Raw genomic sequence first — 14,199 nt, forward strand, 5'->3', positions numbered from 1 at the left:
CTTTGAAGTGATTGTTATTAGCATTAGCTATAAAATTGATCAATTTATATTGCTATATATATATATGCATTCATTATATGTGCACCAACATTGATTGATTTTCAGCCCATAAACTTGTGACATATTCCTTTATGATTCTTGTCCTTTTACTTCTACTGTCTGTAGATATGCTTTTCATTGCTTTTAATGACTATTATCTTTTCGGAGTATTTGTCTTTTACTATAGATTTGACCGTATTTTTCACTTTTTTTTTTAGGAACTTCCTGACACAAATCAGAGAGGCTTCCAAGCTCTGTACACTGTCAACAACATGATCAATACCATAGACTTTGAGGACAGGAGTACTTTGGAAGTGTAGGTTGTTCAGATTACACAAGGTTACTATAGATTAGTGCTGCTACCATAATGACAGTAGATGGTACTACCTGCAGCTGTTCCTACTGCTTTGTAGGTGCATATGGGAGTATGAAAGGTTATGGGGGTAAACCCTAAACAAATCCGGAGGGAGGGCCCCTAAGGCAGTCGACAGGGAGGAACGATCCGAACTATCTTCTGGCAGCCCCTGCATCTTTACTGGTTCCAAATGTATTGACTTTGTCTCTCCTTTGGACTAAATCAGCTAAGTCAAGAGGGGGCTCGTGCAAATTGGGCAAGGCACGTTCTCCATATAATCAGGCCCAGGCATTTAGCTTAGTCAAGATTTCAAGATTTCTGGGAGGACGCTGCAAAAGAGCAAATACAGCGGATCAGACCCACAGCTACAACAGCATTTATATGATTATGGAGAGGACACTTCATCCTTGAGGTGACGAGCAAGGGAAAAAACAGGGGAGGTGGCAGTTTACGGGTTATAAGACATCCTTATTTGGCGAAACAGGATGTTGCCACGGGTCACCTTTGACGATGGGAGTGACTATTCAGTCGCACTGATCAGCTACGCCCGTCTCAAACTGGGCAGCCCCCAGTCAGTAAGGTGCTGATCCGCCACGTCTGTTTGCTTCTATGGGTGTATGGAGCTAGGACAAAAACTGAAAGGCAGACGTTAAATCCAGCACCAGGTAAAAAAAAGAGTAAAACTAACCCCATGGAAACTGGGGACCTGAAATGTTAGAACAATGACAACCGGATTGGACACTACAAACCTGGAGAAAACAGAGGACATCAGAAAGACAGCAATCATAGACAGGGAGCTCACACAACTCAATGTAGACATCACTGCCCTGCAAGAGACTTGCTAACTCTGGTACCTTCAGGGAAAGAAACTACACATTCTTCTGGAAGGGACTTGGGGAAGATGAGAGGAGAATCCATGGTGTGGGCTTTGCAGTACTCAACAGATTGCTGAACAGGATCAGCACCCCCCAAGGTATATCTGAACATATCACTGTCATGGAAATGGAAACCAAAACTGGAAAGGCTCACTTTATCACGCCCCAACCCTAATAACAGAAAATGAGAAAAAAGACTAGTTTTACGAGGAACTTCAGGATGCAATCAACAACGTCCCAAAAGCAGACCAACTGTTTCTAATGGGCGACTTCAATGCAAGAGTAGGTACTGAAAATAAAGTATGGCCCACCTGCCTTGGACCGTTTGGGCTGGGAAAAATCAACGAGAATGGACAGAGACTCTTGGAATTCTGCACAAATAACAACCTTTGCATCACTAACACCTTCCACAATGGCAAGGACAGACACAAGGTTTCTTGGTGCCATCCAAGATCAGGCCATTGGCACCAAATTGACTTCATCATCGTCAGAAAGAAAGATGCCAACATGGTAAAGCAAACAAGATCCTTCTACAGTGCAGACTGCAACACAGACCACCTTTTAGTTATAGTTAAGGCAAAGATAGTCACAAAGAAAGCGCCAAGAGCTGAAAAACAAAAGAAACCTAAGATCAACATAAAAAATACCAAAGACCCAGCGTTAAAGGCAAAATTTCAAGAACATGTTGAAGAAGAGCTCCAACATCTAGATAGCTCATCCCCAGACAACATGTGAAATAGCATGAGATCAACAATTTATAATTCTGCGTCGATTACTTTTGGAATAGAAAGACCTTGCAAGGAGGACTGGGTTGAAGCCAGTGCATCAACACTCGCACCACTACTCGAGAAAAAGTGTAAGATCCTGATAGAACACAACACAAATCCAACAGAGAGTACAAAGCAACAACTACGTGCCGCTAAATCCAACCTTCAAAGAGAAACCAGAAAGTGTGCCAATCAGTACTGGGACAACTTATGCTCAGAAATCCAACAGGCCAGCGATACAGGTAATATCAGGAAAATGTATGAAAACACCAGAGTTGTTATTGGACCAACAGCAAACAAAGTGGCACCTCTAAAGTCTGCGACTGGTGAACAGCTGACAGACAAGAAGAAACAAATGGAAAGATGGGTGGAACATTATTCAGACTTATACTCAAAGGAACGACATGTTGATAGACAGCTGCCTGAGGCCATTCCTCAGCTCTCCGAAATGTCAACACGAACAGAAGAAAAACTCTCCTCTGCAATCGATGAACTCGCTTGCAGGAAAGCAGCAGGAAATGACAACATACCTGCTGAAGTGCTGAAAGAGAACAAAGAGACCCTCCTCCCATATCTCTACAAGCTACTAACGACTTGTTGGCTGAAAGCAGAAATTCCACATGACATGAGAGATGCCAAAATCACCACACTCTACAAAAACAAAGGGGACAAAGGAAATTGCATCAACTACAGAGGTATCTCACTGCTAAGCATCACTGGAAAAGCTTTCGCTAGGACCATCCTGAAGCGACTTCCGAAACTAGCAGAAAGAGTCCTACCAGAGAGCCAATGCGGTTTCAGATCAAACCGCTCAACAATGGACATGATCTTTTCTATTCGTCAGCTACAAGAAAAATGCAGGGAGCAACAACTGCCATTACATACTGCGTTCATCGATCTGACAAAGGCTTTTGATACAGTCGGTAGATCAGGACTGTACATGGTGCTTGGAAAAATTGGTTGTCCCCCAATACTGCTACAGCTCATCATCTCATTCCACGAAGATATGAAGGCCACCATTCAGTTTGAAGGTTCAACATCAAACAGTTTCAACATCAATAGCGAAGTAAAGCAAGGTTGTGTCTTAGCACCAACCCTTTTTAGCACTTATTTTGCTGTCTTACTGCAACACGCATATAAAGAGTCACCACGGGATGTCTTCCTCCACTGGAGAACTGATGGGTCGCTCTTCAATCTTGCTCGACTCAAGGCCAAGACCAAGATCAACAAAACAACAGTACGAAACCTTCTCTTCGCCGATGATGCTGCTCTTGTTGCTCACAGTGAATCAATCCTTCAAACAATGATGGACCGCCTATCAACAGCATGCAAGGTCTTTAGCTTGGTCATCAGTGTTAAGAAAACAGTCATCCTTACTCAAGAAGGTGCAGAGCAGAGCCATATATGGCTGAACGACTAGGAACTTGGGACAGTGGACAAGTTCTGGTACCTGGGGTCTACCATCAGCTCTACTACATCACTTGATTATGAGATCAACACCAGGATAGGGAAAGCAGCAGCAACTTTTGGAAGGCTGACAAAACGAGCATGGGAAAACAAAAGATTAACCATCAAAACAAAGATCAAGATTTACGAAGCATGTGTCCTCAGCACACTCCTTTATGGATCTGGAACATGGACCTTGTACAGCAGACAAGAAAAGCGCCTCGACATTTTCCATCTCAGATGCTGCCGCAAGATCTTAGGCATTTCGTGGCGTGAAAAGTTAGACCTGCATGTTTGCCGACAATCGTCTGAAATCCGACAATCGCGACGCGACCCGCGAGGCGGCCGATGCTATCGCTAGGCCCACCTGTATCAGTCAATGTGCGAAGTGCGAGGCCTGGCCGACTGCCAGCGTCCCCATTTTCTCCCGTCGGCTTTTCAGCATTTTCGTTTTCGTGCCGACTGCCAACGTCTGCGTTTCCGACATAATTGTCGGAACCTGAGTAGAAATGCGAATACCAAAAAGGACGACGACCTAAATTATCTACTTTCAGTTTCGTGCTCGAGCAGCCATTTTGAATATCGTTTTGTTGACAAATTCAGTTGTTCAGATCGTTTGGATTCATTCCAGTCTGACTCACTTAGATAATAGAATCTAGAAAATCAAGATCTAGATTTATACAGATCATTATAGACCTCAATGGAGGATTCATATTCCAATTCTATTTTGTCAAACCCTGTCATAGGTTGTGCTGTAATATTAATGTTGGTAAAAAAACATTTCATCAGGTGCGTGAATTATTTATTTATTTAGAATCTAGATCTAGATATCTAGACCTAGTTAGACTCAGCTGAGCCCCTCTGTTCGGAATCGGATGCGGATTTCTAGTTCAAGGCCTATTCCTAGATCCTATTCACTTGTTCTACAAGATCTAGATTTAGATTTATTTAGTTTACTAGATCTATATATGGAGGATTCATATTCCAATTCTAGAATCTATTATTGTGTTATTGCATCAAACCCTATTATTATAGATCTAGCAATATGTAGATGTAGGCCGTTATGCTCACTGTAAGCCTTGTTTGTTTTGGAGTGTGGTTTTTTAATTTTAAAAATGTATTTCATTTTGGATTTTTGCTGGCCTTTTCACATGAGGCTCGTTGCAGGTTCTTTGTTGGGGTAGGCCTAGGGGTAGGGTTAGGTCTCTTCTTTGTTGTGTTTGTTGGGGTGGTCGCTCGTTACTCGGAAGTCCTTCCTTATGACACCCACAAAATTTTCAGACAATCTGGTTGAGGCTCACATGCAGGTCTAGAAAAGGTTACAAATGTTGAAGTGTTGGCATGCGCATCCTGTGTTTAAAAAGATTGCGGTGGCTGGGCCATGTCAAGAGAGTGGACGACAACCGGATTCCGAAGCAACTTCTCTATGGAAAACTTGCTTAGGGAAAGAGACCAAGACGGAGACCAAAATTGAGGTACAAAGACACCTGCAAAAACAGCCTATCTAAGCTTGGAGTAGATGTTAGCATCTGGGAAGAAATAGCTGAAGACAGGAAAACATGGAGGAAAACGATAAAGGAAAGAACTATAATGCTAGAGAGCAGCTTTAGAAACAACCAGGCTGAGAAGCGCCAACGACGAAAGGAAAACAGCGGAAATACAGAGCTTCGATCTACGACACTGACATGCAAGCACTGCGACAGAATCTGCACTTCAAACATAGGAAGAATTAGCCATGAAAGAAGCTACATGAAGAAAGCCTTGAGACCATCTTAAGCTAAATTGACCGTCTGCATAGACGAAAAGAGCCATATATTACTATAGAATAAGAACAATATTCGTGTGTTCTCAATAAGTGTTGAGGCCTTTTACTGTATTCAGATGGCATAGAGGGCTATATTCTTAAGGATGTGAACATATAATAAAGGAAAACCAAAGCTGACAACCTTATTTATGGGAGTCTTGGGCACATTTTCACCAATATCACGACGATGTTATCAAGGGGCTGCTGTATAGATTCAATGCACTGTGGAGATATGAACATGGTGGCGTTTATGATTGTTCTGTTCCTTTTTTTTCATTTGCGTTCCCTGGTTCATACTGTCTGATTTCATATTGGGAGTAGTGCTGTATCGTTAGCACTGCGTCTATTTGTGTTGTAGTAAATTATACCTACAGTGTATGTTGTAGCTTTCTGTCCAAGACTGGCAGATTTTCAGTGTCACTGCATCTTGCTCTTCCACAGTTTTACAACTCTCACAGTGCATGGGTCTACTTGAGCCATTGAAGTTATTGCTTTTCTCTTGAGTTTGAGCAATAATTTGAGTCTGTCAGTCCATAATATGAATCATGACACCCAGAATGGTTCTTGATAGTCGAAATTCTTGTTCTAGGCCCTTCCGAACTCTCAAAGCAGGATTTATTTTTTATATATTAATGAAAGGAAAATATTATATAATAGACTGAAATACTTAAGTCAAACAAGACCCCAATACGACATTGAACACTGACATGTTGTTGACTGGATACATGTACAAGAGTTAACGAGCTCGGATTCAACGAGAACTCGGATTCAACGAGATGAGATAGATTCCCTGGGTTTTTTTCTTCTTTAAAATCAATAAAAGTAACCCGGATTCAACGAGCACTTAAATCAGCGAGCTCGGATTCAACGAGGTCGCTTCCAAGGTGAACAGCCCCCGCAGACGTGGCTTCGCTAATTTTTCTCCCGGAACAAGCTTTATCTATTCTCGGAAACCATCCATTGCACCTGCATCGTGAACCATTATTCACTTACCCGATTGCATGCGACCAATCAGCGGCCTTTTTAAATACCAACACATGTGAAGTTGGCACGCGCACGTGTCTACTCTGGCGTGTGTCGGGGTCGGATAGACGGCCTGCACACATGTGACTGTGTGTGCGTGTCAGGGAGGGGGGAGGAGGCACTAGCGGTCTGGACGTTGAACGTCGCATACAAATGCATCAGTCTTTTTTCGCCTCGGCAACTGATCAATATTACAATAATAAGCTAGCCTTGACGTAGATCTACGTACTGAATTGTGCGCTGGTCTATGGAATCAAAAGTTGTCGTATGCTAGACTCTACACAGCAACACAACTTTTTGGTAAACAATCGAGATTACACAGGCGTGTGTATTTGAACGAATCGGTCTTTTTTTTACACAGCTCATAATATGCAGGCATTTCAGGCACTACTTATGACTTCTCTTGTACATTACTTGCTCGGTGCCTGTAATTATCTATACAAAACATCGTGTTTGCTATAACGAACACTCGGATTTAACAAGATTTTAGGTCAGGCCCGACGACCTCGTTGAATCCGAGTTCCACTGTATATTGTACGTGTGTGTGCTCCCTTTTTCGAGCTGGTGAGCTTGTAATTTTTTTTTCAGGAAATATTGCTGGACACCCTGAACATTTTACTATTACTGGTTGGTCGGTCGGTCGTGGGAAATACAGATTTTCCCCTGAAAATACACATTTTCATATTTCCCAATACTCATTTCGGTTTTCTGTGGTTGGCATCTCTGCTGATGGTTTTCAACTCGGTCATTGATGCTGAAGTTTGCGCTATTCTGGAGATTATTTTTGGTTTTGATCCTTCATTTGTCACTATTACACCCAGGTATTTGAAGCTGTGTATGGTCTCAAGCCTCTGGTTGTTGACCTGGATGTCCACTGTGATGTTCTTGTTGCTGTTAGACATCAGTTTGGTCTTGTCAGCGCTGATTTCCATGCTGTAGACTGAAGATCTTTTCAAGACAGTCTATTAAGCTGACTAATTCTTGCTCTTGTCCCGCAAGGCCGTCTATGTCGTCTGCAAAACGTAAGTTATTAATCGCTCTGCCCCCAATACTGACTAGTCCTTCGTGATCTTCAAGTGCATCAGTCATGATTCTCTCCAAAAAAGGGTTGAAAAGAGTGGGTGAGAGCAGACAACCCTGGCGTACTCCCACGGCTGTTCGGAACCATTCCCCAGTGTTGTTGTTGAAAAAGACTGCGCTCATAGCTTTGTTGTATAGCTTTTCTATGACTTTGATCAGGTGGTTGGCGTTGATGTTGTATAAGTTAATGGTTGCCCACAAAGCTTCCTGCCATACTGTCAAAAGCCTTTCTGAAGTCCACAAATATGTGGTGAAGCTCCAGTTGGTGTTAGAAGTACTTTTCCAGGATGATTCTCAGGTTGAATATTTGTTCAGTTGTGCTACACCCTGTCCTGAAGCCTGCCTGTTCTTCTGCTGTGATTTTCTCTGCGTGTGGCTTCAGTCTGTTGAGAATGACTTTAAGCATTACTTTACTCTAATCAGGAGAATAGTATAATAGTTTTGGCATTGTTGAAGATTGCCTTTCGTGGAATGGGTGATAATCAAGGATTGAGTCCATGATGTTGGCCATTCGCCTGTCTGCCAGATCTTGTTGTAGATTATCCATAGCATGTCTATCGCCGAGTCTCCACCTGCTTGAACTAGTTCTGCTGTGATGTTGACTATTCCAGCTGATTTCCCTTTCTTCAGTGATGAGACTGCTGCCACTATCTCTTCTCTTAACCCTATCCATACGCCCTGGGGTTATTTTGTACCCCCGGGGTTGTATTCTTCACATTTTAGAATACTTCTAGTGCGAAGATCTCTTTGAAACTTTCAGTATTTCTCAAAAAAATCTTTTAGACAGACTGCTATGCAAAGCGTACTGATCGGATTAACGAGGAAATTTTCTCTTTGGAAAGTAGTGGCACAGAGTCCCCCAAGTCGTATGGATATGATAAACTCGTACAAAAAGGTCAAGGAACAAAAATTCAAAGAAAGATTACTGAAGAACAGTTTAGCCGAATTTATTCATTTTTTCACAAAAGATGCTTTCGACTCTCTAGATTAAGTGTGAACAATTTCCAATTTCAACAACAACGAGAAGTTTATGTAAAATGAGTTTAAGTCACACTGGTCGGATTTCAAAAGTCTGAACAGCCAAAGTTCTTCATGAACATTGTCAATAGTGGATGTAGCCACTTCGTTTGATCAAAAACTCGGCACAGCGTCGATGCATGGACAGGACATGCCTTCGGAGAACTTGTTGGGGTAGGTTCTGCACTCCTGGACGAAGTAGCCCAAGAGTTGTTGACTGTTTTGTGCAGGAGGGTGGTTGTCCCTTATCCACCGGTCAATGTGATCCCAAATGTTCTCTGTTGGGTTCAGATCCGGACTACAAGCCGGTCAGTCCATGCAGGTGACAGCTCGCTGCTGCAGGAAGTCCCCCATGACGCATGCGCGATATGGCGTGGCGTTGTCGTCCTGCAGTACAAGCCTGGGGTCCAATCTGCTTCAGGAGAGGAACAGCAAGGGGACGCAGGATTTCGTCCCTGTACCTAGCCGAGGTCAAATTGCCCTGTATATGGTACACAGGGTCCTGTGGTGAGCTGAGAAGTCTCCCTATACCAGAACGGACCCTGCAAAGTAGGGCGCCACCTGCTGGATGCACTCAGGGTGGAACAGCTCTCCTCGGCACCTCCAGACGTGGGCTCGCCTGTCTGGGAGCAGCAAGTTGAATCTGGATTCGTCTGAGAAGACTACCTGGTCCCACTGACAATGTGTCCACTGTTATTGGCGAGTAGGCCATGCCTGGCGAGCTGCTTTGTTGGGCGGCGTGTGCCTTGGGCGCCTGGCAGGGACACAAGGAGCAAACCTGGTTCTACGGATACGGCCCCTTACCGTCTCTTCGCTCTCGTGGACATTGGCTATCACCCGTATTTGGTCCCTGATGCCGTTTGCAGTGGTGGTTCGTGACGTCACGGCCTGTTTGACGATGAACCGGTCAATGCTGTTGTTGGTCAAACGGGGCGATCCTTGTCGAGGCCTGTCCGGGACCCTTCCGGTCGCTAGCCATCGTTCTTGCAGCCTCTATATGACTAATGGAGACACCCCAAATCGATGTGCAACAACTGGGAACGTGGAGCCATCTTGGAGCCAGGTAAGGGCTCGTCCTCGGTCGATGTCAGGCAGCGAGTGTTGTTGGACCATCGTGCTGTAATGAAACATGGCTCAAAAACGCTGGCTTATAAAGGGTTGTAAGTGAGCAATATTCACAGCTAAGACATCTGTTTAGCACGTGCCAAGCTTAGTTTTAGCTAACAGTCCCTATGCCAATGTTGCTGAGTCACAGAAATTTAGCCCATTTTTCATGCTTTTCGGCTGTGTTTCAGAATGCCCTGCGCCATCGCAATGAAGCTGGTGCAAGCAGATTTGCCGTACAGGCAAAGTGTGTCTAATCGTCAGTGCGTGTGCCAAGTTTGGTTGACTGATCATAACGGGTTTGTGAGATAATGAAGTTTGAATTTGACAAGTGAAAACACAAGCTGTTCCTTGACTTTTTTTTGACGAGTTTAGTAAAATACGACGTACAGATAGGGTTAAGATACTGCTTTTGTCATTGTCTTGTGATTGGGAGACACTGAGCACTCTTGGGTCTCCTGTGGTTTTGTGGGTGTACAGTTCAGAGCAATATTCTGTCCACCGGTTCTGAACTTCTTGTTCCCCCGTTAAACATTTCCCTTCTTTACTTTGTATTGATGTGGTCCGCCCTTGTTTGGTACTTGTGAGGTCTTTCATGATTTGGTAAGCCTTTTTCCTTTTGTTTTGATTCAGGCTGTCTTTTATTTCTTCACACTGTTCTTAAATCCACTTCTCCTAGCTTCTCTCATTTCCTTTTTCACTTGCAGATTCGCCTCTCTGTATTCTTTTGCACCTTCTGGTTCCTTTTTCTTGTTCTTCAGAGCTCTTCGTTTGTCACATAGGTCAAGGATGTCGTCTGTGACCCAAGGCTTCTTTTTCACGCGATGTTTCCTAAGGAGCTCGTTTGCTGTTGGCGGTGTTTTGAAAGTGTTTGTCAGGGAGTCAACTTCTGTTTTCTGTGTCACTATGATATTTTTTAAAAACATAAAGCGTGGGGAAGTGGTTATTTGTCCGGGTAATTGTCTTTGACATGTGGTCGTTAAGGTAATTTTATTTTAATTTACTCTTTTTATTGAAAGTAAATATTATAGATTTTACAGAAATCAACTCTGAGGCATTGGGTCTAAGAGCAGGTGGAGCAACAACAATAACAGTGACAACAATAACGCATAGAATTCAAATGACAAAGGTCTAATTTCAGGTTTTCTTGTCCTCGCCAGTGCCAAAGGTCTAGCTAAGAAGTTTTTCAGTCAGAAGAATGGAGATTCACAGCACACTCTGTATGCCATGGGCCATGCTCACATCGACACAGGTAACGTTTTTGTTTCAGCACTGCTATGACAAGACATGAGTTAAAACTATGTGGTCAATACTTGCTTAAAAGATAATTATTTTGAAATTAGCACAAAGTCTGATTTGGTCTTGTTGAATATGTAAACAAATTCTATGCAAAGTTTGTCACAGAATGTTTGGCAGTATGTACGATGATCTACTGCTGAAGTTTGATGTAAGGATGAAGTCTTTTGAGAGATAAGGTTAGTATGGCTACAATACACTGTTCATCTTGGGTCCCAGACTTTGGGTCCACTATAGCTATAATGCCCATGTGCTCAATTTTGATGTGAGTAGAATAAAAACATTGAGGTTCTCATGCAAAGGAGAGCTGGTCATAAGTCTTCATGAATAGATACTTCAGTATGGAAGCTCTACATCCATAGTGTGCACAAATTAAATTCTTTTGTACTTTTGTAACCTTTTAAAATAGACCTTTGAGACGTCTTGCCTTGTAAATTTATTCTTGTCCAAAATTGCCCAATTCCATCTATATTTATTTGGAAAGAGCTTGCAGCTGTATAAACTTTATTGAAAAATGTAGATGCCATAAGTTTCAAATATGCTGAAGACTTTGAAAGTCAACAATGTGTCAGTATTTAGACTTTGTGAATCATAAAAAAAATTTTTGCTTCAGTAAGATTATTGTTTCATTTTCTTAATATAAAGGTCTCTGGGTTTTTTAAAAATAATCCTTTCAACAGAAAATTTTGAGTAACTCATGGATGTATTCTTAACTCTTCCCGGACGTAGTTGTTTTGGGGGTCTAGACGTAATTAACTTGTGACTCGATTCAGCTACACAGGTGATGTACAAAATAACTTCATATAAGCACTCAAACCGTAACATGTGATATATGAATTGAAGGAAATTGAATAAAGAATGCATTCCAACATGAAGCAAGGATTAATTTTGGACATAAGTATTCATTACAAGGGTTAGATGGTGGTGAGAAAAATACATTTTGACGGAAACAATTACACACACTAAACATGTGGAAGCGAATCAGTATAGCTATCTTATATACAGGCCAAGAGCAGACTCCATCCATAAATTTCTGAATACACAGCTTTTTATTTGAATGCAATATTCAAATTTTTGTTTGAGTTATGATATTTATACTGAGTCCGGTTAGATCGTTTTGTTGATTCAAGACCCCAAGAACTAATTCACTCGTATTTCGCCAGACCGACGCTTTGACAAAGTGAAACTAGATGTTTTTGTTTCCTTAACCAGTTCCAAGTTTTCAACAACAATAAAAAGTACTTATAAATAATGGATCATGTTAATACGAAACAAAGCTGAGACACCCCATCATACGGCGATACGTCCGCAAGGGGTGTGGACTCGCGCCAATATATCGGCGATACATCCGGAAAGAGTTAAACAGGATTAGCTGATGAAAATTTATTATGGCCTATACTTTGTTTGTCAAATGACTTGATAATTAGTGGAAAAGTCACCTCTGCCTTGGTAAACTAATGCAGATGTATAGGTTTTTTCACAAATATACCTTCGTCAACAAGATGACTTGCTTAAATTTTGTGAATTAATTTACACTTTTTCCAAACTGAACACGTTGTTGCATATGTATTATTGAGTATTTCATTGTAAATAAACAACATTCTAAAAATGTTTGTAGATTTTTTGTTCCTTGTGGTTACTTTTGGGGTGCTCCGTTAACTCAGATAGTACCATGCTAAACAAGGGAGCTGATGACCTTGTTTCGAATTCCCAACAAGGCATTTTGAAGCTACATTGTTTTGGAGAGTTTTTAGGCTCTCCTCTCATTTGGCCCAGTCCTATCAGAGTTGGACTTTAAAATAGGAGGTCGTGCTTCCTAAATATTTTTGTAGAGTATTGAAAGGGGTTCTAAATCTGTTTTTTAGTCCTTAGTTCAGATAACAACATTTTTCAGGAGAGAGAAAAAGTTGTTTCATTCCTTTTACTATCATTTGTAATAATAGATAGCATTTGTATAGCGCAAATCCCTGCTCAACAGCAAGCTCTATGCGCTTCACAATCTATACTATTACCCCAGCAGACCTGAGAGCATTCTGAAACAAGCTCAACTTCCTGGGAAACATACAGTGCAAGCAGCCGTTTATAGGCGCTAAAACACTAACATACTGACAAGATCTTTCACTGTCTATGGCTGGGTACCCATTTCCACCTTGGTGAAGTGAGGAAAATTCGTGTAAAGTGCCTTTCCCAAGGACACAACGTCGGGCCCGTGGCTTGAACCCAGTACCCCCGACCCCACAACCTCACAATTATGAGTCCAGTAGCCTAACCTACACCATGTATCTGTTTCTTTCTTTTTACAACATTTAAAATTTGAATTTCTTCAAAATATCTATGAAGCACATGCTACCAATTTTAAAAGTAAAAATTTTGGGCTCTGTACATCTAAACAGCTGGGCGACACTATACAATGACAATGATAATAGCTCCTGTTGCCTATTTGTTTTGTTCTAGCATGGCTGTGGCCATACGCGGAGACCATACGCAAATGTGCACGCTCCTGGAGCTGTAGCCTGAGGCTGATGGAGAAATACCCTGACTTCAAGTTCATGTGTTCCCAGGTGATGTGTTCATCTGCCGAGTTCATCTCTTAGGATAAACCATTTTTCTTCTCTTCTGGAAATTACCATTCTCCTCTTTCTTGTGTGTGTGCGCGCGCGCGCTCGCGCATGCCCATGCCTGTGGGGTTTATTCCCTTCCTGATCCATGTCCTCATTCAGTGTCTTTTTTTTTCTTTTCCTCACTTACCTTTCATTTCATGAGTGGTTGAAGAGTGTCACTGACAGGTTCTATTTTTTTTTCTCTTACTCTGTTTTTTAAAATCAAATTGTCTTTCTTATATCCTACTTTAAATGACTCATATTGTGTCTACGTGCATTTCCATTTCTTTAATCAAACAAACCAACCTCTCCCCCTCCCCCGCCCTTCCTTTTGTTTCCGATGTCTTTCCATTTTACTTCTAATACTTCTTTTCGTGTGTTCCCCAGCAAGATATCAGGCGTATTTAACTTCAGTTTTTTAAATCTGTTTTAACCGGAGTACAACAGACTATTAGATATTTGGCCTTTTATTTGTCTTTTTCTTTCAGGCAGTCCTATGTTGTTTTCAAAATGCTTTTAAATATTTACTGGCTGCAAAATTCTTGCAGGTGGTTGGCAGGTGCTCAGGTGTGGTTTGCTCCTTCTTTCCTGTTCAAACAACTGTCATCCTGATCTCTCCTTCTTATGTGTGCTTTACTCTCTCTTGTTACGCCTCTGATCTTCAGCACTTATATGACCTTATTGTGTTGCAAGTGCTGTAAAACTCTTACTCCACCCCCAGTGGGTCGGGGGGATATAAATAGACCCACTGCTTCGTCTGCAGAAGGTGCAACCCCTTCAAAGGCGGAGTGTC

At 42.0% G+C, this 14,199-nt stretch overlaps 1 protein-coding gene across 1 annotated transcript in view; it reads left to right on the plus strand.

Annotated features, from left to right (window-relative positions):
* Window positions 1–14,199, plus strand: part of LOC101850379 (alpha-mannosidase 2C1) — a 97,529-nt gene that overhangs the window by 20,954 nt on the left and 62,376 nt on the right. Inside the window, exons 7-9 of the mRNA XM_005089523.3 lie at window positions 258–355; window positions 10,671–10,762; window positions 13,261–13,367. Of these exons, the coding sequence (XP_005089580.1) occupies window positions 258–355; window positions 10,671–10,762; window positions 13,261–13,367 (297 nt within the window). The remainder of the gene's footprint in view (window positions 1–257; window positions 356–10,670; window positions 10,763–13,260; window positions 13,368–14,199) is intronic.

This window comes from Aplysia californica, unplaced genomic scaffold (genome assembly GCF_000002075.1).
Source record: "Aplysia californica isolate F4 #8 unplaced genomic scaffold, AplCal3.0 scaffold00006, whole genome shotgun sequence".
Classification (NCBI taxonomy): domain Eukaryota; kingdom Metazoa; phylum Mollusca; class Gastropoda; order Aplysiida; family Aplysiidae; genus Aplysia; species Aplysia californica.